This window comes from Trachinotus anak, unplaced genomic scaffold (assembly GCF_046630095.1).
Source record: "Trachinotus anak isolate AG129_WGS33_773 ecotype Australia unplaced genomic scaffold, CSIRO_AGI_Tana_v1 ptg000007l, whole genome shotgun sequence".
Classification (NCBI taxonomy): Eukaryota; Metazoa; Chordata; class Actinopteri; order Carangiformes; family Carangidae; genus Trachinotus; species Trachinotus anak.
The window spans coordinates 13,831,020-13,857,050 of NW_027273858.1; the positions used below are offsets into that span (position 1 = coordinate 13,831,020).

Here is a 26,031-nt window from a genome sequence, read left to right on the forward strand (position 1 = left end):
CTTAAACAAATATTTGAGCAGTGGTGGACAGTAACGGAGTAAATTTACTTGAGTACTGTACTTAAGTACATATCCAGAGGATTTGTACTTTACTTGAGTATTAGATTTCTTTGGTACTTATTACTCTTACTTGAATACATTTCCAAGACAAATATTTTTACTTTTACTCGAGTAAATTTCTAGGAAGGCTGAAAAGTACTCGTTACTTTCAGGTCTGCTCTTTTTTTTTTTTTTTTTTTTTATTCTAAAATACTATTGGACACAAGCTGTGTTTGTCAAAGAATGAAACCTATCACAGTGCACGCTCTCCACTGGGATCTACGTAAAAGCGGATAATAGAGACAAGAGACAAGACAAGACAGACATAGGGAGACAGACATTGGGAGACAGGCACGGAGACAGACAAGACAGACATGGGGAGACAGAGTTTGTTGTGCTCCTATATTGTACTGGTACATGTCCTATATTGTACAGTCAAGTGACTTCAACATTGAGTTATTGAAAGCAGAGATGTAGTTTTTTGTAAAGCAGTGGTTCTCAACCAGTGGTCTGGGGACAACATTGGTCTTTGAGAGGGTTCCAGTTCCCAACTTAGCTAAATGATAGAGAGTTAGTTGGACGGTGCAGGTTCATTTGGTTACAGTTTTAATGATTGTTAATAAACACTGCATCTGCAACATCTGCTGTCCTCTTATGATCCCATTCATTTTATTTGTTTTTATAGGTGTTTCTGCAGGCTTTATATAACATTGTGGTTCTAAAAGCAAGCACATCAGTGCAGGTGGTTTCAAAGAGTTAATTCTCAGAAACAAGAGTTAAAAGGTCCTTAAATTCATTTAGAAAAAATTTTAGTAATTCATTGATGTGAAAAATAAGAAGTTTACTCTTACTCTTACTCTTACTTTTACTTAAAGTAAATTTAAAAGCCTGTACTTTTGGATACTTAAGTACCTTTAAAAGCAAGTACTTTTTTACTCTTACTCGAGTAACATTTAGACTGAGCTACTTTTACTTGTAACGGAGTAAATTTTGACCGGTAGTATTTGTACTCTTACTCAAGTACTGGGGTTGAGTACTCTGTCCATCTCTGTATCTGAGTCAGATCACTATTTAAATATGAATGAGGATATGCAGTGGTGCACATCTCTAATATAAAGGCGCTATCAGAGAGTTCTCACACACATCGACGTCCTGTTCACTGGGTCACATCGCATCTGAAGATGGTACGTATTTTACACCTTACAGTTCAATTTGGGAAGTTTTGGAATAAAGAAACTTTCTTCCATGGTCTTAAATCATGGTTTAATTTTTTTAGGATAAAAAATGCAATATCATTATATATATGGATAGATTTATAAGACTTTGAAGTTGTCATTGCTGTCAAGATTGTGCTCTATATGTTATGGCCAAAATTGAAGTAACTGCAGTGCATAGTTTAGCTCCACAATTACTTTCAAATGGCTGCAAGATTTTAGGCCCATTGCACCATTTATATTATTATTATTTACAGCAGTAGGACTGGTGGTGTTGGCAGCAGCTTTTCAAAATACAGCTCCATCCATTAAAGAATGGTTGAAAAAGACAAATCAATTAGTGAAAACAAAAACATCACATAATAACCTGTCACATAGGGATTAAGATTCTTCATGAATGCTACAGACAAGATGAGTTTAAGTGGTTTACAAGAATAATTGAAACTGTCTTGTTGTAAACTGTGATTCAGTCAATCATTACAAATCATATCTTCTCGAAATTAAAATTTAATAATACTTATTTTTACAGTTGGTATGTTGCAGACAAAATGCCAAAAGTGTCCTTTTGTATGATACTGGATCATTTGTGATGACAAATGACCGTGACATACATGCAAATAGCTACAATGCTAAAACCTATTGAGACTGACAGGAGAACATTTTTTTTATTCCTTTGGGGGTTTGATTCCTGTTGGGATTATCTGACAACTAAAGTATGAATAAATCCCACCTATTCATTTGCAGTCCTCAAGAGATCTTTAAAGGACGTGCTGAATGGAGGTTAATTAAGGAGAAGAGTATAACATATGACAGAGATGACAAAATATGCAGCATGTTTACAGATGTCATTTATTCACTCTTTCAGGCTTTTCTCCGTGTGTTTATTTGTCTTATGGGACTGGTTGTCCTGTGCCACTCTGAGTGTCTCTTAAACCTGCATGATAAGGAAAATTATTCAAAAGGTGAGTGGGAGTGATCACAAACTGTAGAGATACAATTTAACAGCAGCAGATTTTGGAGTGGAAACTTGTCCAGTGTCTGACAGAAGTTGGACACATTTCCATTTAGTACTTCTTCATCGGTCTGAGTGTGTTTACACAACACCAGCCTGCTGAATCAAGACTTATCAGAATCACAATTATTCACTGCACATTTATTAGAGGGTGACCAGTTGGTCAACAGCTCCTCTCAACTGTGGTTTTATTTCCTCACATACAGGGTGTGTGGATCATGATGGGCAGGAGCACAGTCTTGGCTCGAAATGGGAGTCAGGCTGCTTATCATGCACCTGCTTGAAGATTGGTGCACGCTGCTGTCAGACGTAAGATTTTCATGATTAGTTTCATTATGATCAAACAAACATGTTCTGTAGGATTTATTTCAAGAGTTCTTAGGGGCTGTACAAAAATTAATGAGGAAGGGAGGGTGGCTAGAAACATTCCCACAGCATCATTGATTGACACAATACAATATTGATGTAAAGGTGAAATTTCATAAAACTAACGCACCTTCCAAAGCTTATTTCAGCTGTCTTTGTAAAACAAGTTGTCCTCATAGATCTGTTCTGACCTGTAAAAGATTTAACAGTCATATTTTTTTATCTTTAGGTGAGACTAGCCTCCTTTTAACCAAGACAAAACATACACTACTCTCCTCTTTTCTTTTGACCCCCCATCCTAATAATTTTGTACCACTTTCACAAGGCTGTTTTGATTTTCTCTAATCTGAAAGTGATTTTCTTTCTTTTTCTTTTCTTTTTCCAGCGATTCCTGCAAAAAGTGAGCTGCTTCTTGATAAGAAGGTCTGATTTGCCAAGGTGGTGCTGAAATCAGACAACACAAGGGAGCGCAACCCCCCTCAACATACTACAGAGTGACCTCCAAACTGCATAGATGATAAAAAAAACAAACAAAAAAAAAAACACTCTATTTTATCAACAAGGTCATTGTGTGCACATAAAATGAATTACCAATAAACAAACCTGCATCAACTCTGTCTCTTCTTGCCTGCTCTTTGTTTCTTTAACACAACTTACTGTGGGTGTCATTTTTAGGATGTTATTGAATAAATCCACCACTGTGTGACAGCAGAGCTTAGAGCTCAGAGGGTCTCTGGCAACCACAGGGCTTCAACAGCCCAATAATAGCTTTGCTTCTAGTCACTGTCTCTGACAGAAATCTTCTGGTTGTTATGATGTTGAGCTCTTTCTCCAACTCTCAGATTCACACCTGATCAGAACATCATTTTCTCTGGCATCCTGGCATCACAGAGACACTCCACTCTACCAGGCCACTGTGTAAGTGCTTCATTTTTACTCAGAGTAGTGATTCTTGTTGAGGAAAATCATTCTTTTATTAGTTAATGAGTTATGAAATTTATGCTGTCTGGTTTCTCCACTGTCAGCTTGTTTTTTAGTGTCCACAGATATTCAGCTGTACTGCGTTGATCTTCCATTAAAAAATGTTTTTGAATGAGGCAACAACAACAACATTGTACAGAAGGCATTTCTTTGAACATGCATCCAAACTTCAGCAGATTGACTGGGGACAAAATAGAAATCAGTGAAACATATTTACCCGATTTGCACGAATGTTTCATAAACTGTGTGGAAATGTGAATTGCACTTGTTCCTCCCTCCATTATTGCTCATATCTGAAGTCAGAATATATATCTGAATATCTGATTCTGAAGAAGAGTTCTTAGCTGTAGTTCTTAGTTCATTAGCTAACCACTTACGATTCAAGGTACCTCGGGGTTGTACCACTTGAGGAAGGACTGCTCACTGCGAGCACACAGCTGAGACAGGCCAGATGGTGCAGCAAGATTTTAAAGAACACAGTATTGTTAGCCTACACAATAATCAGTCCAACCCTGGCCCTGAAACATTAACGGCCTTCTGGGAATTCCCCTGACATTCCTGATTACTACTGCGATACTGGCAATGATGCAGTGTGAAGTGAAAGATAACCAAGTGCGTGCCCTCCAACTAGAAGGGCCCCAAACAGCTATAGACTTATTAACATGTTCAGAAATGAAAAATATTGTATTATGTTACTATTCTAACTCATTGTACCCCTAAGTAACTTACAAGAGGCCCTGCAAAGCAAACAAGACTGTACTACAATTGTACTTCTGATAAATGTCATCAGTTATGTTGCAAGTTCAGATTTTACTCACAAAATATAACAAATCAAATATGAAGTATTATAACTGATTAAACTATTCAATATTATCTAAAATCCACTTTGAACACAAGTTGAGTAAAGTTAAATTCATTATGGTGATGGTCAACTTTTAAGTAAAGATTTGAAGGCAGGACTTTTACAGTATTTTTAGTGTGTAATAATTTTACATAAAGAGAAAAGTTTTGAGACATTCCCAGTTAGAGAGAGTGTCCCCAAATCATTAAATCTGCCCCTGGTTCTTGTGATGGCAACAGTCATTGTAGTAACGATTAATCGCTTAATTTCAACAGTTAGTCACAATTAATTGCATTTTTTATCACATGATTCAAATTCTATTATTTTGCATTTCAGAACAGTTTTCTCTTGCTTGACAACACATAACCATCAGTCTGTCTGAACTAGCAGCTCACGTTAGCATGTCTGACGTGTAATTATGAAGATGTCTGATAATTAATTTATCCATAGACGAACTCTGGGTAACTTATATTTTCATCCAGCTCATCTGATCTTCACCAACGATGATTCCAGCATTGGATTTAAACACTTTAGGTCTCCCAACACGCCCCTTTATGCAGACCGGAACGTCCCCCTTTTGCTCTCATAGACATGACTTGCCATCAACTATCTTGCTCCGCCATGTAAAATCTTTGTAGCGAGTGTCTGTGGCAGCTTGACAACAAGTAAGGGTGCATCAAAGGGTCAAAATAGTAGCTGCCAAAGATTCTTGAACGTAGCGCTGTAGAATCTTTGGTAACAGCAGCAGTGACGGTGTAAAATACAGAATCTTTGGCAAAAAAACAATAATGCATTATGCTTGGTCCTTAATCTCATCACGATTAAAGCATTAATGCTGACAGACCTAGTTTTGTAGCAAGTTTTTTACACATCTATACAGGGGATAGAGGTTATGTCGCTATTTCATCTATTTCATCTATTTCATCAAGTTCCAAACAGGGGCGATGCTAGTTATAAAGCCCCCCCCCCATCCATAATATTTTTTTGGAAAGCTATTGTAGGCTATGTGCTTAACCAGCTTCCATTGATTTGCTCATCATTATTGCCACTGCCATACTCATACTGACAAAAGCACTGGTAAAGGTAAAAATGCAAAGATACATTCATGAATGTATGAGAGTATTTGTTTCAATAGACATGAACCTCAACAGATTTTACAAAGTAAACCATAACTGTATGCAAATACAAGCAACCTCTGACTCCAGCCATTGAACTTTTGCATTCCTCTTCTGTGTTCCATACAAACAATAATCAAGTACTACAGGAGGGACTACAAAAAAAAACCAGTCACTTTATGACTTTCACAGTTGTATACCTGATATGATCTGAAAGTAAACAAAGTATTCCCCTGATTTTGCATATTTACATCAGGCTTTTTTATAAAGGAAAAAAAAATTGCGTTTATGAATTTTCCCTGTTTTTGAATGTATGCCAGTATAAGAAGCATGGCAACCGAAATGTCTTTTCATACTAGTGTGGATTGTCTAGAATCTGGCAACATAAATATCATGGTAGTGGGATAGCCTACTGTACGTCTTAGCAATAATTTGAAAAATATATCATGTACCGACATAACTACTGGCTGTAACTGGCTGTGAGGTAAGGATATGTGAAACTATTTGTTAGATCATAACTATTAAATCGGGCCTGTCTGACTTAGTAACCACACAACACTGTGGGCCAGTCAATCAAGGCACATAACAATCAATTTTCAACTGCAGCATTTTTTGTGTCCATTTAGATACTTACCGGCCCAATTGTCCAGCAGCCCACCAGAAAAACTCCTGCTACTCCCATTGGCCAATCTGCCCTTGCTACAAAGACAGTAGGCTACTTGTTGTAGTTTTGGGTTTTGATGTTTTTTTCACCAGAGTTGTCCTTTAATGATTCCTTTCAATTGGAGACACTCTACAAACCTGGAATCTGATTCACACCATTTTGTGGGTGAGCCCGGAGGCTCACGAGCACTACTCCATCACCATGTTCATTGCCTTCTACATCACCATTAGCCTCTTCCTCTACAACCACACCTTAGCCTACACACATAATAACTTGTCAGTTTTACACAGCTGTTTTTGACCATGTTAAACAAACTTCACCTTTGGACAGAGCCAGACTAGCTGATTCCTCCTGTTTCCAGTCTTTATGCTAAGCTAAGCTAACAGCTGCTGGCTATTGCTACATATTTAATGGACAGATACTGAATGAAAACATTATCTAATTTCTCATCTGACTCTTCCCAAAAGTGCAAAACTGTTCCTTTTTCTTTTATTCCTAAATCAAATTGCACACTGCCGTGTTAAACAAAGAAATGTGGTTTATTACAGAGACCAAGAGCTGCAGGTGTGGACATTTTCTGGGAGACTTAATAACTTTTTAAAAATCCTTTTGATTATTCATATTCCACCCTGGGGAATGTTTAAGTTTCACTCATGGTTTGGGTTGTTGGTCGGATTCAATATTTATTGAAGAAAACTGATGAGGTTTCACACTGTTGTATGTGGACTGATAGTGTAGGTTTGTGAGTCGTCATGATGACATGTTCACATGCTGTTTTCTGCCAGTTTGGTAACTGCTACCAAAAGAGCATTTTTTTCTTTTGATGTGCAACAGGGAAAACACTTCCTGTTCTCTACTGTTTGTTTTTCATTTACACTTTTACACTTTATGCCCTCTGCACCCTTGTTGTATTTAGCAGTGTCACCATTGGGATATTATTACTATTATTACAAACACTTGGAGAACAAAAATTTGAAAGTATATATTGTTTATTATCTCATGGTTGATCCAAACTACATATTTTTAATAAGTGTTGACAATTTGTGGCTTTATTTTCAGTGCAAGTTCTCCATCTCTCAACAATAAAAGTTTTAGAAAAAGAAAACAGTTTTTGTGTTTCAGACTGACTGTTTCCTCAGCCTTTTTTTCCACCAATGTGTTTCTTTTTCCATTTGTTCAATAAAATGAATTATGGATATAATTTGAAATCCAGTTTACCTGTGAGTTGGTAGAAAGAACAGTAAGCATTGGTGAAAATGTCATAATTCAGAGATGTGTGCCTTAAAGATACATTGTTAACATACCCTAAAAAACTGCTTTTCCCCACCTTAAACAAATATCTGAGTCAGATCCCTATCTAAATACGAATAAGGATATGCAGTGGTGCACATCTCTAATATAAAGCCACGATCAGAGAGTTCTCGCACACATCGGCGTGCTGTTCACTGGGTCACATCGCATCTGAAGATGGTACGTATTTTACACCTTACAATTCAATTTGGATAGTTTTGGAATAAAGAAACTTTCTTCCATGGTCTTAAATCATGGTTGAAATTTTTAGGATAAAAAATGCAATATCATTATATATATGGATAGATTTATAAGACTTTGAAGTTGTCATTGCTGTCAAGATTGTGCTCTATATGTTATGGCCAAAATTGAAGTAACTGCAGTGCATAGTTTAGCTCCACAATTACTTTCAAATGGCTGCAAGATTTTAGGCCCATTGCACCATTTATATTATTATTATTTACAGCAGTAGGACTGGTGGTGTTGGCAGCAGCTTTTCAAAATACAGCTCCATCCATTAAAGAATGGTTGAAAAAGACAAATCAATTAGTGAAAACAAAAACATCACATAATAACCTTTCACATAGGGATTAAGATTCTTCATGAATGCCACAGACAAGATGAGTTTAAGTGGTTTACAAGCATAATTGAAACTGTCTTGTTGTAAACTGTGATTCAGTCAATCATTACAAATCATATCTTCTCTAAATTAAAATTTAATAATACTTATTTTTACATTCGGTATGTTGCAGGCAAAATGTCAACAGTGTCCTTTTGTATGATACTGGATCATTTGTGACGACAAATGACCGTGACATACATGCAAATAGCTACAATGCTAAAACCTATTGAGACTGACAGGAGAACATTTTTTTTATTCCTTTGGGGGTTTGATTCCTGTTGGGATTATCTGACAACTAAAGTATGAATAAATCCCACCTATTCATTTGCAGTCCTCAAGAGATTTTTAAAGGACGTGCTGAATGGAGGTTAATTAAGGAGAAGAGTATAATATATTACAGAGATGACAAAATATGCAGCATGTTTACAGATGTCATTTATTCACTCTTTCAGGCTTTTCTCCGTGTGCTTGTTTGTCTTATGGGACTGGTTGTCCTGTGCCACTCTGAGTGTCTTTTAAACCTGCATGACAAGGAAAGCCGTTCAGGAGGTGAGTAGGAGTGATCACAAACTGTAGAGATACAATTTAACAGCAGCAGATTTTGGAGTGGAAACTTGTCCAGTGTCTGACAGAAGTTGGACACATTTCCATTTAGTACTTCTTCATCGGTCTGAGTGTGTTTACACAACACCAGCCTGCTGAATCAAGACTTATCAGAATCACACCCATTCACACATCAATACACACTCACACACACACAGTTATTCACTGCACATTTATTAGAGGGTGACCAGTTGGTCAACAGCTCCGCTCAACTGTGGTTTTATTTCCTCACATACAGGGTGTGTGGATCATGATGGGCAGGAGCACAGTCTTGGCTCGAAATGGGAGTCAGGCTGCTTATCATGCACCTGCTTGAAGATTGGTGCACGCTGCTGTCAGACGTAAGATTTTCATGATTAGATTCATTATGATCAAACAAACATGTTCTGTAGGATTTATTTCAAGAGTTCTTAGGGGCTGTACAAAAATTAATGAGGAGGGGAGGGTGGCTAGAAACATTCCCACAGCATCATTGATTGAAACAATACAATATTGATGTAAAGGTGAAATTTCATAAAACTAACGCACCTTCCAAAGCTTATTTCAGCTGTCTTTGTAAAACAAGTTGTCCTCATAGATCTGTTCTGACCTGTAAAAGATTTAACAGTCATATTTTTTATCTTTAGGTGAGACTAGCCTCCTTTTAACCAAGACAAAACGTACACTACTCTCCTCTTTTCTTTTGACCCCCCATCCTAATAATTTTGTACCACGTTCACAAGGCTGTTTGATTTTTCTCTCTAATCTGAAAGTGATATTCTTTCTTTCCTTTTCTTTTTTCAGGGATTCCTGCAAAAAGTGAGCTGCTTCTTGATAAGAAGGTCTGATTTGCCAAGATGGTGCTGAAATCAGACAACACAAGGGAGCGCAACCCCCCTCAACATACTACAGAGTGACCTCCAAACTGCATAGATGATAAAAAAACAAAAAAAAACAACAACTATATTTTTTCAACAAGGTCATTGTGTGCACATAAAATGAATTACCAATAAACAAACCTGCATCAACTCTGTCTCTTCTTGCCTGCTCTTGGTTTCTTTAACACAACTTACTGTGGGTGTCATTTTTAGGATGTTATTGAATAAATCCACCACTGTGTGACAGCAGAGCTTAGAGCTCAGAGGGTCTCTGGCAACCACAGGGCTTCAACAGCCCAATAACAGCTTTGTTCTCACTGTCTCTGACAGAAATCTTCTGGTTGTTATGATGTTGAGCTCCTTCTCCAACTCTCATCCCTGTGGATTCACACCTGATCAGAACATCATTTTCTCTGGCATCCTGGCATCACAGAGACACTCCACTCTACCAGGCCACTATGTAAGTGCTTCATTTTTACTCAGAGTAGTGATTCTTGTTGAGGAAAATCATTCTTTTATTAGTTAATGAGTTATGAAATGTGTGCTGTCTGGTTTCTCCACTGTCAGCTTGTTTCTTAATGTCCACAGATATTCAGCTGTACTGCATTGATCTTCCATTAAAATGTTTTTGAATGATGCATCCAAACCACAGCAGTCTAAAGAAGGCATTCCTCAATCCCTGATAATGAGGTCTGATCAGGAGCTCAGGTTGAGGGGGAAAGCAGACGGCACGCCACTTATCAAAGGTAGCACAATGCACCTGCTAGCACCTGTAAAGCTCGTTCTCCAACATTTTTGTTGATTGTTTAGTTTTGTAGACTACCAAAGCATAAAATCAGCAATTTGTAACTGTGACTACAACATCGCACAACAACTACAACTGTGAGGACAACAGCACTGCTCAAAGCCAAAATATTATGTGGCATGTATCCTGTAAAAGCACAAGAACCTTCCTGTTCTCCACTGAAAGAGCACTGTTTGAGTCACTCAGAAAAAAATGTTTGTTTGCTTGTTTTGTTTGTTTGTTTGTTTGTTTGTTTGTTTGTTTGTTTTCATTTGCACTTAATTGTTTTTGCCCTCTTTGCCTCCTACACCTTTGTGGTACTTGACAGTGTGACTCCTGGGATGTCATAGTGTGTATTCTACATTCACAGTTAAACTGAACCAAATAACTGAGCATTTATTGTAATGTTTAGTTTTGCTAGTGAGCCTTTAATTAACCTTTTTATTTGTCCTAATTTGTTAGAGCATTGCGTTTTTTATTTTTTCCAGGTTGTTAATTATGTACTGAGTATAGAAATGTTTGGAGCTGCAGTTTGTTGATGCTTTATTGTCCAGTTTCTGTCTGTTGCACAGCACAAAGACTGACTTTTCATTACTACAGCTGTTGACAAACACTTGGAGAACAAAGATTTGAAAGTATATATTGTTTATTATCTGAAGTGTTTACAATTTGTGGCTTTATTTTCAGTGCAAGTTCTCCATCTCTCAACAATAAAAGTTTTAGAAAAAGAAAACAGTTTTTGTGTTTCAGACTGACTGTTTCCTCAGCCATTTTTTCACCAATGTGTTTCTTTTTGCATTTGTTCAATACAATGGATTATGGATATAATTTGAAATCCATCTTACCTATGAGTGGGTAGAAAGAACAGTCAGCATTGGTGAAAATGTCATGATTCAGAGATGTGTGCCTTAAAGATACATACTAACATATAAAAAAAAACACCTTCTATTATTGCTCATATCTATGGGCCTTTAAATTCTCGTTGAACTCAATGAACTTTCAAAACAAAAAAATTGTATTTACCTGTGAATTTTTGTCAAAACTTATGTGAAATGACATGCAATGGTGGAATCTGGTCCAAGGAAAATAATGTTCAGCCATTCTCTCATTTCCCTTTCAGAGAGCACTACCTTTTCAGGAATGGAGGACACTTTGCTGAATAACAAAAGCAGTGCCAGGTCACAGATTTTGCTCTGGAGGGGACGAATCACCACAAACAACCACATGGTGGATGTGCATCCTACAGTGCCACATCATTGTGACATGACAGGTTCATATTTGTCCATCAATGGGTCATTTTTCTCTGCTAGTGTTTGCGGTTCCTCAGCTCTCAGGATGATCGATGCTGTGCCACGCGGCCTGCAGTTCACACAACACACTGACAGAGTAGGTTAACAATGATGCAGTGTGAAGTGACTGATAGCTAAGTTTGTGTGCCGTTAATAGAAAATGACAGGCTCATTTTCCTTGCGATGCTGGTTTTCACAGCACATGGCAGAGGTTTCAGGGGGGAGAGTTACAATCCATTTTTAGGATTCTGACAAAGTCATGCCCTTTCACTTCAGCATGGTACATCATTTACTGTGTACTCAACCTTGCTGAAGATATAGAGGGCGATGGTGATGTGGAGGGGACTTGGGATGACTCTGGCTGGTGTCCCACAGTGGATACACAGTTGTTGTCAAAATGCTCAACTTTTCTGTGACCGAATGTGAGTGTTAATACTTTTTGTTTGCCTTTTAAATACAGAATGTATGGCTTTACAGTATGTGTGACCTTTGTGAGAGGATAAAACCAACATAATTTTGTATTTTTCTTACTGTCCAAATTAATAAAAAGATTAAAACCAACACAGTGTTCGTCTGTCTCTATACTTTCTCATTTCCAACCCCTGTCTGTGGCTTTTGGTCCTAATTCATTCCTTCCTATTGTAGACATAAATCCTTAAACATTGGTCACAAATACATAGTTTCCGTTTAAAAACAAAGGCTCAGTGATGCCCTTACACGGATAGGCACTCATTTTAGCAAAATTCACTCTAACAGCAGCAAATAGTACATTTGTTTGTACTGGTGCGTATTTATAGTAGCCAGATGGCATATGGAAAATCAACTCAAAATGAACAGTGCCCATGTTCATCACAATCACATTTAATGATTCCTGTCAACTGCAGACACTCCACTCCACAAATCTGAGCCCACAAGCACTACTCCATCGACGTGTTCAACACCTGTGCCTACCAGCAGAGCCGGAGGGCGCACATTTGGTTCCCCACGTTCTCTTTCTTTGAGTGCAATGTGAACGGCCCTGTCCCCAACCAGTATCACTGGCCCTTCAACAAACCTGCCTTTATGAAAACTCTGATTGGATAGAGTGTACTCTCAAAGATCAGCAGCTGTAGTGTGCATGGACTGTAATCTCTGTACATCTCTCTGAGCTTGCTTCAACAGTTTCTTCATCTAAACCATCGACTTGTCTTCTAGACCCCGTTCCAACAAGGCTGTTCAAAGAAGTTTTTCCTTTAATCGACACCTCTATATCAAGTCTGATTAACTTATCTTTATCAACTGGTTATGTACCGCAGGCTTTTAAAGTTGCAGTAATTAAACCTCTACTTAAAAAGCCTACTCTTGATCCAGATGTTTTAGCCAATTATAGACCTATATCCAACCTCCCCTTTATTTCCAAAATCCTTGAGAAGGTCGTTGCAAACCAGTTATGTGATTATTTGCACAGGAATGGTTTGTTTGAAGATTTCCAGTCAGGTTTTAGAGTCCATCACAGCACAGAAACAGCTCTGGTTAAGGTTACCAATGATCTCCTCATAGCCTCAGACAATGGATTTGTCTCTATACTTGTCCTACTAGATCTTAGTGCTGCATTTGACACCATCGATCATAAGATTCTATTACAGAGACTAGAACATATGGTCGGCATTAAAGGAACCGCACTAAGCTGGTTTAAGTCATATTTGTCAGATTCAAGTTTGTTCATGTTAATAATGACTCTTCTATCAACACTACAGTCAGTCATGGAGTTCCACAAGGTTCTGTGCTAGGACCAATACTTTTCACTCTATATATGCTTCCTCTAGGAAACATTATTAGGAGGCAACAGATAAATTTCCATTGTTACACAGATGACACCCAGCTGTACTTATCCATGAAGCCAGGTGAGACGAACCAGGTAGCCAGGCTTCAGGTGTGTCTTAAGGACATAAAAACCTGGATGACCAGTAATTTCTTACTCTTAAATTCAGACAAAACTGAAGTTATTGTAATTGGCCCAAAACACCTCAGAGATACACTATGTGATAATATACTGACTCTGGATGACATTACCTTGGCCTCCAGTGCTACAGTCAGAAACCTTGGTGTCATTTTTGACCAGGACTTGTCCTTTACTCCACATATAAAGCAAGTCTCTGGGACAGCCTTCTTCCACCTGCGCAATATTGCAAAAAATCAGACCCATTCTGTGTCCAAAATATGCAACATGTTTACAGATGTAATTTATTCACTCTGTCAGGCTTTTCTCCATGTGTTTGTCTTATGGTACTGGTTGTCCTGTGCCACTCTGAGCCGCATGATAAGGAAAACCCTTCAAAAGGTGAGTGTGAGTGATCACAAACTGTAGAGATACAATTTAACAGCAGCAGATTTTGGAGTGGAAACTTGTCCAGTGTCTGACAGAAGTTGGACACATTTCCATTTAGTACTTCTTCATCGGTCTGAGTGTGTTTACACAACACCTGCCTGCTGAATCAAGACTTATCAGAATCACACCCATTCACACATCAATACACACTCACACACACACAGTTATTCACTGCAGATTCATTAGAGGGTGACCAGTTGGTCAACGGCTCCTCTCAACTGTGGTTTTATTTCCTCACATACAGGGTGTGTGGATCGTGATGGGCAGGTGCATAGTGTTGGCTCTAACTGGGAGAAAGGCTGCTGGTCATGCACCTGTTACACATATGGCATGGCCTGTTGTGACATGTAAGATTTTCATGATTGGATTCATTATGATCAAACAAACATGTTTTCTAGGATTTTTTTCAAGAGTTCTTAGGGACTTTATAAAAATGATTAAGAAAGGGAGGGTGGCTAGACCTTGTTTTACTTTTTAGAAAACATTCCCACAGCATCATTGATTGACACAATATAATATTGATGTGTAGGGGAGATTTCATAAAACTAACACACTTTCCAAAGCTTATTTCAGCTGTCTTTGTAAAACAAGTTGTCCTCATAAATCTGTTCTGACCTGATGTAGTTATACAGGAAACACTAAGCTATTGAACATGAGGAATAATATTAAATCTGTAAAAGATTTAACAGTCATATTTTTTATCTTTAGGTAAGACTGGCCTCCTTTTTACCAAGACAAAACATACACTACTCTTCTCTTTTTCAGACCCTCCCACTCCCAATCCATATAATTTTGTACCACTTTCTGAATGTTTTTTCTCTATCTGAAGTTAATATTCTGTCTTTTTGTCTCTTACACACATCTCTCTCACACATTGTTGCTGAGTTTGAGGTGCATCAGGATGAAAAGACCTGCATTTTCAAGTTGGTGCTGAAGTCAAACAACACAAAAGAGTGCAACCACACACTACAAAGTCACTTTCAACCTGCATAGTTAATAAGGAATTAACTACATAAAACTTTACTTTAACAATAATTTCATTTTATTTACATCCAGCAATACAATTACCAATAAACAAACCTGCATCAACTCTGTCTCTTCTTGCCTGCTCTTTGTTTCTTTAACACAACTTACTGTGGGTGTCATTTTTAGGATGTTATTGAATAAATCCACCACTGTGTGACAGCAGAGCTTAGAGCTCAGAGGGTCTCTGGCAACCACAGGGCTTCAACAGCCCAATAATAGCTTTGCTTCTCACTGTCTCTGACAGAAATCTTCTGGTTGTTATGATGTTGAGCTCCTTCTCCAACTCTCAGATTCGCACCTGATCAGAACATCATTTTCTCTGGCATCCTGGCATCACAGAGACACTCCACTCTACCAGGCCATTGTGTAAGTGCTTCATTTTTACTAATGAGCCTTGTTGAGGAAAATCATTCTTTCATTATTTGATGAGTTATGAAATGTATGCTGTCTGGTTTCTCCACTGTCAGCTTGCTGCTTCGTGTCCACAGACATGCTGCTGTACTGTATTGATCTTCCATTAAAAATGTTTTTGAATGATGCAACAACAACGGCATTGTACAGAAGGCATTTCTAAATCCCTGACACCTCTTGCAGGGAATAATGAGAGATTTGAGACATAATGTCAGGTTGAGCACAGCAAAGTGCCTGCTGTTGTTTATTTAGACAAGTTTATTTACAGTTTCATTGTCTGAATAATTACAAGCACAAAAAAAAAGCCTTCCATTTTTGCTCATATCTATGGACCTTTAAATTCTCGTCAAACTCAATGAACTTTCAAAACAATAAAAAAATAAATAAATTATTTACCTGTGATTTTTTGTCAAACTTGTGTGAAATGAAATGCAATGGTGGAATCTGGTCCAAGGAAAATAATGTTCAGCCATTCTTTCATTTGTCTGTCAGAGAGTCCTATCTTGTCAGGAATGGAGGACACTTTGCTGAAAAACAAAAGCAGTGCCAGGTCACACAGTTCCTTATCCTGCACAGATTTTGCTCTGGAGGGGACAAATCACCACAAACAACCACATGGTGGATGTGCATCCTACAGTGCCACATCATTGTGACATGACAGGTTCATATTTGTCCATCAATGGGTCATTTTCCTCTGCTAGTGTTTATGGTCCCTCAGCTCTGTTACAGCTATTTGTTACATCTGGTTACTGGTGACATTCACTTGTCTTTTCTCCATGAACAAAAGGTGATCGATGCTGTGCCACGCGGCCTGCAGTTCACGCAACACACTGACAGAGTAGGTTAACAATGATGCAGTGTGAAGTGACTGATAGCTAAGTGTGTTTCTTTGTTGCTAATAGAAAATGACAGGCTCATTTTCCTTGTGATGCTGGTTTTCACAGCACATGGCAGAGGTTTCAGGGGAGACAGTTACAATCCATTTTTAGGATTCTGACAAAGTCATGCCCTTTCACTTCAGCATGGTACATCATTTACTGTGTACGCACAAAACAACAGAAGTGTGTGCTCAAATGTATGCATAGTAATTTTATTGTCATTAAGCTATTGTGTTCAGTCTTGAAACCTGACTGAAGGATTCATTTGTGGGAGGGAAACTGAGAAGAGAAATAAGAAAAGAAGAGAAAAGAGAGATTGTTACTGTCAGGCAAAGAACTGAATGTGCAGCTGCAGTTTTGCATAATACAAAATGCTGATAACATAGAAAATACCTGACATTGTGTTTATTTTTATTGTATAAAGTTGTAAAAAGTTTTATTCCTGTCTAAGGTGTAATGCTCCTATATTAGTAAATGGTATTTTGTGAACAATCAACCTCAGAACTCCCATATTACACTGACATAAACAGTAAATATTTTCAGCTAAATGTGGACATGCTTTTGTTTAGCAAGTATAATGTAGACCGTGTTCACCCTCTTTGTTAAGCATATTAGCAACATTTACTAAAAAGCAAAATTCATGTGAATGTCCCCTCAAGTCAGAACAAGTCAGAAAGTCTGTGAAAACTTTGGTACACGATTTGCCGGAGTCAACAAGTTTCCAAGTTGTGACGTCATATACACCGCAACATTGGTCAACCCCGCCCTTAACCCCTGATAAGGTTAATCCATATGTGTAGAAGGCAGCCACTGACGTTGACGTTTATTTTCTCATTGCACACAGACCTTATCAGTTTACTGCTAACTGATAAACTTCCCCAATCCAATTGTAGAATGAAAGGTCTGTCACAAAATTGTGTTGTTACATATTCTTGGGCATTTTTAAGTGGTTATATGGAAATTTTTGAGGTTTCTTGGTGGGTATAGAGCATATACCTAAGTATTACATAGACTACACCACCGGAATATGGTATTAAATTGTAACCATTTGTTGCTGTCCTAGATTACTTAGAAAACTTATTAGCAGTGACCCCAATAATAAGTAACACAAATACTGGAAACAGCTATCAACAAGTTGGTTTTTTTTTTTTGGTTTTTTTGCACGTCTTTGTAGCATTCATTTTGTTTCCATAGAGCACATGAACACAGAAAAGTTGGCAGAAAGACTTCCCATCTTGGGAAATAGGACCATCCAAGAAGCAAGTGAATGCAGCAAAAGTCCAGCTGAGGCTGATGGGAATGTCATTGATTTTGTAGCTGTTTGGTCATAAATCAAAGTACACTATCAGACAAACTGATGATGGCGCTAGATGAAAAGGCAGAATTACCGAAGTTATTTCAAATGATTCCTTTGGGGAACATGAATGCATGAACTAAATTTAACAGCAATCAATCCAGTAGTTGTTGAGACATTTTAGCTTGGGCCAACTGACAGACAAACTGACAATGCAATCCCAAGAGCCATGCCACTAGCATGGCTAAAAATAGAGCATATGTGTATGTTTTAATGGCAATGATTTCTTGAACCTAATGTCACAGTGACTTAAAGTAAAGTGCAAAAAGTGAAAGTATCACTTCTACATGAACAGATCCTTTGAAGCTTTGTGAGTGAATGATGTTTTTCTCTCTCTCTCTCCCTCTGTGTGTTATCTCTCTTTGTCTCAGATGCATGTTTTCAGAGGGCTGGGATGGACAGTTTGATCCTGGAGGCTGGTGACACTGAAGTCCTGGTGAGATGTCCTTGAGTGGCAACACGAGCACGAGCCAGTCTTCTCCATCAACAACAGCTCTGTCTCTGTCCTTGAACAGCTCCAACTCTCCGCATTCCCTACCATGGGAGGAGGGAAGAACCAGTCATGAGTCTGTGCAGGAGCGGCCAGGGAATGAGACCGAGCTTCTCTCAAACTTCTTTATTCTTGGGCATGAAGAGCAGTGCCATATGTCTCATGTCATCACAGGGTGTCTAGTCGTGTGGTACAGCATTACAATGGTGCTGGGGCTGGTGGGGAACATTGGCCTCATCTGCATCATCACCCGTCGCAGAGAAAAAGTCAATGTCACTAGCATTTTCATCTGTAACCTGTCATTCTCTGACATTCTGGTATGTGTCTTCTGCCTACCCTTCACTGTTGTATACACACTAATGGACCATTGGGTGTTTGGGTCACTGTTATGTCGGCTGGTGCCATTCATCCAGTGTGTATCTGTCACTGTTTCTGTGTTGTCTCTGGTGTTCATTGCTCTGGAAAGACATCAGCTCATCATTAACCCTTCTGGCTGGAAACCCAGCATTCCTCAGGCCTACATGGCAGTCACTGTCATTTGGATTCTTGCCTGCTTCGTCTCTACACCTTTCTTGGCCTTTCAACTACTCACAAATGAGCCCTACACTAATGTAATCCTGCCCCAGGCTCCACTTCATCACCAAGCCGCTCCTCCAGCTTATCACAATGTATCTCTACTTCAACCCGCCTCTTACAAACAAACAAACTCATCTGTGCTTCCAAATTCATATCGCACCCTTTTAACTTACGTCCCCACAATTCCACATATGGAGGCCTGTCTGGAGCACTGGCCATCCCAGCAACACAGGCTGGCTTACACCACATGGCTCCTACTTTTCCAGTACTGTGGCCCACTATTGCTGGTCCTGCTCTGCTATGTTAGAGTTTTTGTGCGGCTTCGCCAGCGCAAAGCAATGCTTGACCGTGCCAGGACCCCAGAGAACCTGCGCATGACCCACAGCCGCCGAATCAACATCATGCTGGTCGTCCTCATAACAGTCTTTGCTCTTTGCTGGCTGCCGCTCACCATCTTCAATGTGCTGTCAGACTGGAACCAGGAGGCACTTCCCATTTGCTACCACAACCTGTTGTTCTCTCTCTGCCACCTGCTGGCCATGTCCTCCACCTGCATCAACCCCATAATCTACGGTTTCCTCAACTCCAACTTTCGGCAGGAGGTGAGAGAGGTGCTCCTGCACTGCCGTTGCCACACACTTGAGGAAGAGTGTGAGCATTTCCCAATGACCACTGTGCACATGGAAGTGTCCCGCTCCTCTGTGCCTCTCAGCTCTGTCGGACTTTGATGCTACAGCCTAGAGGATACTGCTGTAGTATTATGTAGTCATATAGACTACACAGCTGTAGGACTAACTTCTGCTGTGTGTTGTACCTTTAATGACATGTACAACAGTTTTGATAGTGGTTTAAAGTGCAACATTTCTGTCAGTGTTTTGAAGTGTGCAGTACTGTGTTGGTTTGTCTTATTCTGCAGTACAATGCGTACTTTTAAACTAATCTGTAGCTGTATCCCAATCCCATGTTTCAATTTCGTAAACCGTGTGTACTATATTCATTACACTGCTTCTATTTTGCAGTTAAAGAAATCAACATATTTAATCATTTTATACTAATAGGAAATTAACCAGTTGGGTGTCATTCAAACTTCACAAACACAAAGTAAGATGTTTTTCCAAACAAACCATACTGCAAGCTGCACATTGGTATGTTATCAACACACAGAGAGGTGACAAGAACTGAGAAAATGAGAAACATCAGAGATGCATTCATACTGAGGATATGTGATCACTGAATAGGCCTTTTTTACACTAGACATTTGTCATTGTAGGAGAAGTATAGGTGTTACTAATAACATTAACAATGACTCTGTTGTATTCAAGTGCCCCAGTAAGTCACAGCAGTGTGACAATGAGCCAGCATGCACAATACCAGGACTCTGAAACTGAACTAGACATACATGTTGAAAATGAGGGGACTGCTGCTGTTGTATTTATCATATTTTACAGTATTACTAATTTTGTATTTATAGCATTTGTGCTGTGAAATCAGTGTGCGATCTTAGTGAAGACAAACTCTATGGTGTTTTGTGATTACTGTGACTTTTAGAGATAAAATATAACAGTTTGTAAGACTGTTAAATTGAAGTTTAATTAGGAGGTGTTTAACAAATAAACAAATGATATTAAATGTGTTCATGCAAGGCTTTTAATCTAGCCTGTATTAAAATGTGTTAGTCTCCCATTTATTATAAGTCAGACTGTCCTTGTAGATGCTCACTAACACTGGCTCAGTGCATCTACAGTATCTGAAGTCTTAGAAATTCTCAGATATCTTCTATGACAACTCATATCTGTCAGTTCAAACACTTGCTCATGACTGTGCATGTATATGGGATACTGTAGGCAAGTGTAGACATGTGTATGTGCCTGGTCTAATAATCCCTACATTTTATTTGAGAAACCAGAATATTTTAACTACCACCTCAAATCTCTTTCCTCAAAATAAGATGCAAATTATTTTCTTTTCTGCATGGTGAAAAACACAATGAGACAAATTATAATTGATTAATGCTTTCAAAGATTGGATAGTTGGAAGTGACGTATGTTGCCTAGCAGCCAATGGTTGGCCTTGTCCCAGAATGCATTGCATCACAAACTGCACGCGCGAACTCTGCTCTGTAGTCAGGTATTGTTGGAAACTGCGCGATTTAAACCTCACTGCCGAATAAAGTAAGTGTCCGGAGACTACAACAAAAAACTGTGGTTAATGTCAGTGTTCATGCCTGTGTACTGCTAAGAGTCAGAAACACGTATAATACGTATGTCAACATATTACGGAAGTGTTGACCTAAATTAGCCACTTCAGCAAAATGCTACGAAAGTTAGTTAGCTCGCCAGTTTAGCAGCAAAACGTAGCATAAATTAATGGAAAACTAGCATTAACCTTAACGTTACTAGCAAGGTAGTAGACATTTATAACTGTCAACTGAAGTCACTGGTGTTTGATCAAAAATATGTGCCATATATGTTACATGTTACATTGTAACTAACGCCAAAGGTCACCTATATGTTTGATAACCATCGAGTCGCAGGTAACGTAGCTAACCTGAGTGGTGAGGCTAATTAACGTTAACACGACTCTTCACGTTAAAGTTATTGGATTTACAATAAAATACACAATAAAGAAGATGTGTGTTTGGTAAATACAGATAGAGATAGGTAGGGAGGCATATCGTATGGATCCTCATAAAGAAAAACATGTTTCCTTGATGTTAAGTTTTCATAGAAACTAGACTGCTAATTTCTAGTACAGTGTGTACAATGTTTAGAATTGTATCCTTCATTTACCTTCATGGAGATGTCTCATAGGTCCCAAATTCATTCTGCAGCATGTCAACGAGCCCAAAAATACAGACAGAGCCATAAGGAACTTTCTCCAGATACAGGAGAACAAGCACTCCTGTAACAGATGGTCTGCCACCCACAGAGCCCTGCTTTCAACATCAGAATGGGATTACATGAAGAGACAGGCTTCACAGAGACGGCCTAAATCCACAAAAGAACTGTGGCAACTTATCCAGAGTACTTGGAACAACCCATCTCCCAAGTACCTTGAAAAACTGTGTGCAGCAGAATTTTACAGGCAAAGGTTGGTGACACCAAATATTGATTGATCAATAAATAAAAACTACTCATGTCATTATTCTTGAAAGCATTCTCACTTTACCGTTATTTTCTAAATCAGTACAATACTGTAGCTGCACAGCTTTATAGCAGAAGCTTGTGTAGACACTGGTTTTGTCAGAAAGTATATGTTTCCCTCTGGAGCAAAATACAGCTGAACATATGTAGCCAGTGGCTTGTTTTTCCTCCATCTCATATCTTATGAAAAAATATCCTTAGGAAAATATTACTATTTTTGATAGTCAGACAATGTATGCACCGTTAAGCCAACACTTAGGGCACTGCTAACTAATGTGCTTTGTCATAACTTTGTATACTTGTAAGACTTGTGACTAATTCTTCAGTTAATCAAAAATATAATTAGCGGATTGACTGTAATAACAATAGTCCTGAGTTGCAACCCTGCATCATCTTTCAGATAACCTTTGTTTTTTTGGTGTTTTTGTCCCTGGTTGGTTTAGTTGGCAGATGGACAAAGGAGTGTGAGCAAAAATTCATGTGCATTGTGGAAGCTGATTTTGTGTAGGTGAATTGTGAAGCTTAAGAGGCCAGTAATGACCACCAGCAACAACTGCTCAGTTCTTAAAGGTACTGTACATCATCTCAGTTTTACTGCACTTAGTCCAGGCTGAACATTATGGTTTAAATTTTATATTAATTACTCCCATCAATGTGTCTGCAGATGTCGTTGCCTATGTTGATGTGTGGTCATCGGACAAAACAGCAAACTATTCGAAACCATTTGTTCAGCAGCTGCAGGAAATGGGTGCTCAGGTGAGACCACAGGACAGATTTGTACTATATTGTATGTCGTTTACTGAATTTACAGACAGCAGATGTGTATAATTTGCAAAATCTAAATTTCCCTTTTGTTTTACAGATTTCGAAAACATTCAACAAACAGGTCACACATGTCATCTTCAGCAATGGTCATTTGGCTACGTGGAGAAAAGCCAAGAAAAGTGATGTGAAGCTTGTCTCTGTTCTCTGGGTAGTCAGGTAAGAGAGTTGCATACTTTTTTAACTTCAACAATTCTATAATATGTTCTTTTTTTTTATTGTATTGTCATAAAGTTTTACAAAATGTTGTTGGGAATTCTTACTTGACTCTCTTAAAGTGGCTTATTCTTGTTGAAATAATGTCCAGATGTTACGACGACAGTGTGCATGCAGATGAGGAGTTGTATCCAGCCTTAAATGATGAAAGCAATCCTGTGTTGAAGAACAAGAAAGTGAGTTGAGCCAGATTTACATGTAATGTTTATATGTTAATGTTAAACTGTCATTGTAAATCTGTGGTGGACCACTGTTTGCCAGGCTATACATTGTGCTAATTCTGGCTCAGTGACTGAAGTCTTTTCTTTACCTGATCAAAATCTATAAATGTGGTGTCATGTGGTCATATTTTAAATGTTGATGTGCCTAAAATCATCATAAAAATCAGGTCCTAAAGGGCAATTCACTGAATTATATTTGAGTTTGTCAGCTTTGTAAACATTATGAGGCGTTCACTGCTTTGAACAAAGTGAGAACATGCCCTCTTAATTGACATTGTGATTAAGATTTTGACCTTGAAAGTATTAAAATATGCATTTATTTATTTTCTATTCAAAAAATTTTCTGTGTTTGATTCACATAGCATCGCTGCATGCAGCCAAAAGATTCTCCAGAGAGGACACCTGAAAATGACAAGCGCATGAGGAGAAAATTAGACAAGATGATGAAAGACCTCGTTCCAAAACAACCTCTGGGTAAAAGATTACTGCACCTTGGAAAATGTTTACTTAAGACCAAAGGATATAGTTTGTCATATCACAATTATTTTTACACAGTTACAGATGTGTCGCCCATCATCATCGATGAAGAGAATGGAATAGTCTATAGTCCTGCATTGAAAAGATCGGATTATATGGCACAGCGTTTGAAAGACATGAAAGAGAAGCGGGAAAACCTCTCACCCACTGGTATGTTCATCAGCAGCTGTGCAGGCTGATACCTTAAAAACATTTCAACACTTTTGAAATGCCAACCAGTTCTCTCAAATGTCTGTCTTTTAGCTTCACAAATGGCTGAATCCTGCTCACCCACTGGGCTGAAGCCTTCTTTTGGGAGCACACCAACTGTCCTCAGATTAATGTGTAAGAAAATTAAATATGATCCTCTTACTCTTACTACCTCTACTACCAAGCTTCTGAAATAAGAAGTGAATGTTTGTAAACATTAAAAAAAAAATTAAAAACACATTTCTCAAAAATTCCAACAACCAGTATTGATTCTAGAGTTGAAGTGAAGAAACTGTGCAAATTATTGAATAAAGATAGCAATTAGTTACTGAGTCACAGATATATAGCTCGTAAGCAAAAAGCTACAGTGAACTACATCTTTTATTTGTCTATTTTGCTTAAATATGTACTCTTTAGTTTGTCTGTGACTTCTTACTGTTTTAAAGCTGCATTAAAAGAGTCTGACTGCTCTAGAGATACTAACATTAACAAACACAGAGTAACAATGGCATCCCATTGGAGTCAGCTCCTGAATTTGCAGTATTTACTTGTGTGTTGCCCTTATTTGCTCTGACAGCTCCTAAGAAAAAACATGCTGGTCTTTGTAACTTTCTACAAGAGCAGTTCTCTTCTTCAGCCCCTTGTTTACAAACGGCTTTCTACCATTTGACAGTGGGCTTGTAGCGTACAATGTGGATGTGAGAGCTTGTAAAGCACGAGCAGCTGCCTGTGTTTTTATATAGTTGGGGTCAGTGAGAGCAATTGCAAATCTAGCAAAACACTCTGGGAAACAAAAGCAATGAACCGAAAGTGGCTGAGAGGTGCATAAAACCTGTAATAATTATTATTCTTACCCCGATATAGATGACCAGTCGGATGATGATTCCAGTGCTTCTGTTGCTGAACCCGGTTGCTCACCTGATAAAGAAGAAGGGAGAACACAAGTTACTGACCATGGCCATATTGAAAAACAACACAGGAAAGGTCCTGAAAAGGCCTGGCTGTCACCCTGCCGTAATGTGCCAAAAAGAATTTCAAGTCCGTTGAAATGGCCTGACTTGGCGGACAAAAAGGACGAAGAATGCAATACACAGAAAAAGTCAAGAAGGACATCGGTCAGAAAAAAGCCAGCAGAGAAACACAAATCCATAGGTTTATCAGAATGTCCTCGCCAGGAAACGAGATCTGACAACAGCAAAAACATAAATAAAGAAAAATCATCTAGCCCATTACCTAACAAATCTGAAGAGGGAAAACGAAAAATGAAAACGTCTAAATCTTTTACAGAGACTAAGACCAATATTTGTCCGTATGATGTGAATTCTTCTAGCTGCCTCTCATCACCAGCCATGACAGGTGATGCTGCAGTTGAACTGTCAAAAGAAACTGCTGCTCCGTTACAGAAACAGAAAATACACAAACGAGCCAGACCATCACTTTCTGCCATGGTACGATCTCTATCTGGTGAATCTCCAAGTGTTGCCTCAGTTTCAACTGATGGAGATGATAACGTGTTTGAGGACTATTTCTCCCCAGTTAACCACCACCCGAGATCAAAAAGACCTCTTATATCTAATCTAGCTGTGGAAAGAGACATTCAGATTCCTTTTGAGTTGGACTCTATCCCAAAGAAGAGAAAACAAAGAAGAAGTGAAACCACTGGATCTGAAAGCAACACTAAAAAGAAGAGGAAACTGGAAGAAAGTGAGAGTGGCAAAAATCGCAGTCAGCAGTCTGATGCACACAATCATCCACAACAGGCTGTTAAAGAATCTCTGCCTACATTGGATAGTCCAAGTGCTAATGCAACACTCGTGGCTAAAAGGCGGCGACAGAGCACCTTACCCTTTACAAGCACCAGTACAACTACAAGTGATCAAGAGAAACAGAGAAGAGCATCTACATTAGTACAACCAACAATGTTAATAAAGGATAATTCAGTGTCAGAGCTGCAGAAAAACTCTGATGTCAGTGTTCGTTCTCATACCTTGGAAAGTGAGTAATTAGGTTGCCAGAGTTTAGAACGTGTACGTTAATAATAATAATGAACCCAATACTCAGATTTCTACCATCAGTGTTAACTAAACAAAATAAAATATTATCACTGCTGTTTGAGCTTTCTC

The 26,031-nt window shown here is 38.5% G+C and overlaps 2 protein-coding genes and 2 long non-coding RNA genes across 6 annotated transcripts in view; all 4 read left to right on the forward strand.

Moving 5' to 3' along the window:
- The first annotated feature begins 1,150 nt into the window (after nucleotides 1-1,150).
- On the forward strand, nucleotides 1,151-9,754 carry LOC139623005 (uncharacterized). 2 transcript variants are annotated; one of them, XR_011691408.1, is made up of 4 exons: nucleotides 1,151-1,223; nucleotides 8,597-8,693; nucleotides 8,986-9,088; nucleotides 9,531-9,754. It is a non-coding gene; the product is annotated as an uncharacterized lncRNA (long non-coding RNA). The 2 variants fall into 2 exon arrangements; XR_011691407.1 differs by lacking the exon at nucleotides 1,151-1,223 and adding an exon at nucleotides 7,650-7,702.
- On the forward strand, nucleotides 2,118-3,246 carry LOC139623007 (uncharacterized). The gene is made up of 3 exons (XR_011691410.1): nucleotides 2,118-2,215; nucleotides 2,472-2,574; nucleotides 3,017-3,246. It is a non-coding gene; the product is annotated as an uncharacterized lncRNA (long non-coding RNA).
- Nucleotides 9,755-18,155: 8,401 nt separating the features above from the next.
- On the forward strand, nucleotides 18,156-19,508 carry npy4r (neuropeptide Y receptor Y4). The gene has a single exon (XM_071481682.1). It carries the CDS (start codon nucleotides 18,156-18,158, stop codon nucleotides 19,506-19,508), a length of 1,353 nt encoding a protein of 450 aa, XP_071337783.1.
- Nucleotides 19,509-20,796: 1,288 nt separating this feature from the next.
- mcph1 (microcephalin 1) overlaps nucleotides 20,797-26,031 on the forward strand; it is a 29,614-nt gene continuing 24,379 nt past the window's right edge. Inside the window, exons 1-10 of one of the 2 annotated variants that reach the window (XM_071480795.1) lie at nucleotides 20,797-20,951; nucleotides 21,611-21,870; nucleotides 22,367-22,493; nucleotides 22,588-22,679; nucleotides 22,786-22,904; nucleotides 23,053-23,137; nucleotides 23,545-23,656; nucleotides 23,738-23,869; nucleotides 23,963-24,043; nucleotides 24,773-25,903. In XM_071480795.1, the coding sequence (XP_071336896.1) occupies nucleotides 22,460-22,493; nucleotides 22,588-22,679; nucleotides 22,786-22,904; nucleotides 23,053-23,137; nucleotides 23,545-23,656; nucleotides 23,738-23,869; nucleotides 23,963-24,043; nucleotides 24,773-25,903 (1,786 nt within the window). In that variant the 5' untranslated portion in view covers nucleotides 20,797-20,951; nucleotides 21,611-21,870; nucleotides 22,367-22,459. The remainder of the gene's footprint in view (nucleotides 20,952-21,610; nucleotides 21,871-22,366; nucleotides 22,494-22,587; nucleotides 22,680-22,785; nucleotides 22,905-23,052; nucleotides 23,138-23,544; nucleotides 23,657-23,737; nucleotides 23,870-23,962; nucleotides 24,044-24,772; nucleotides 25,904-26,031) is intronic. The other variant, XM_071480796.1, reaches the window with a different exon arrangement.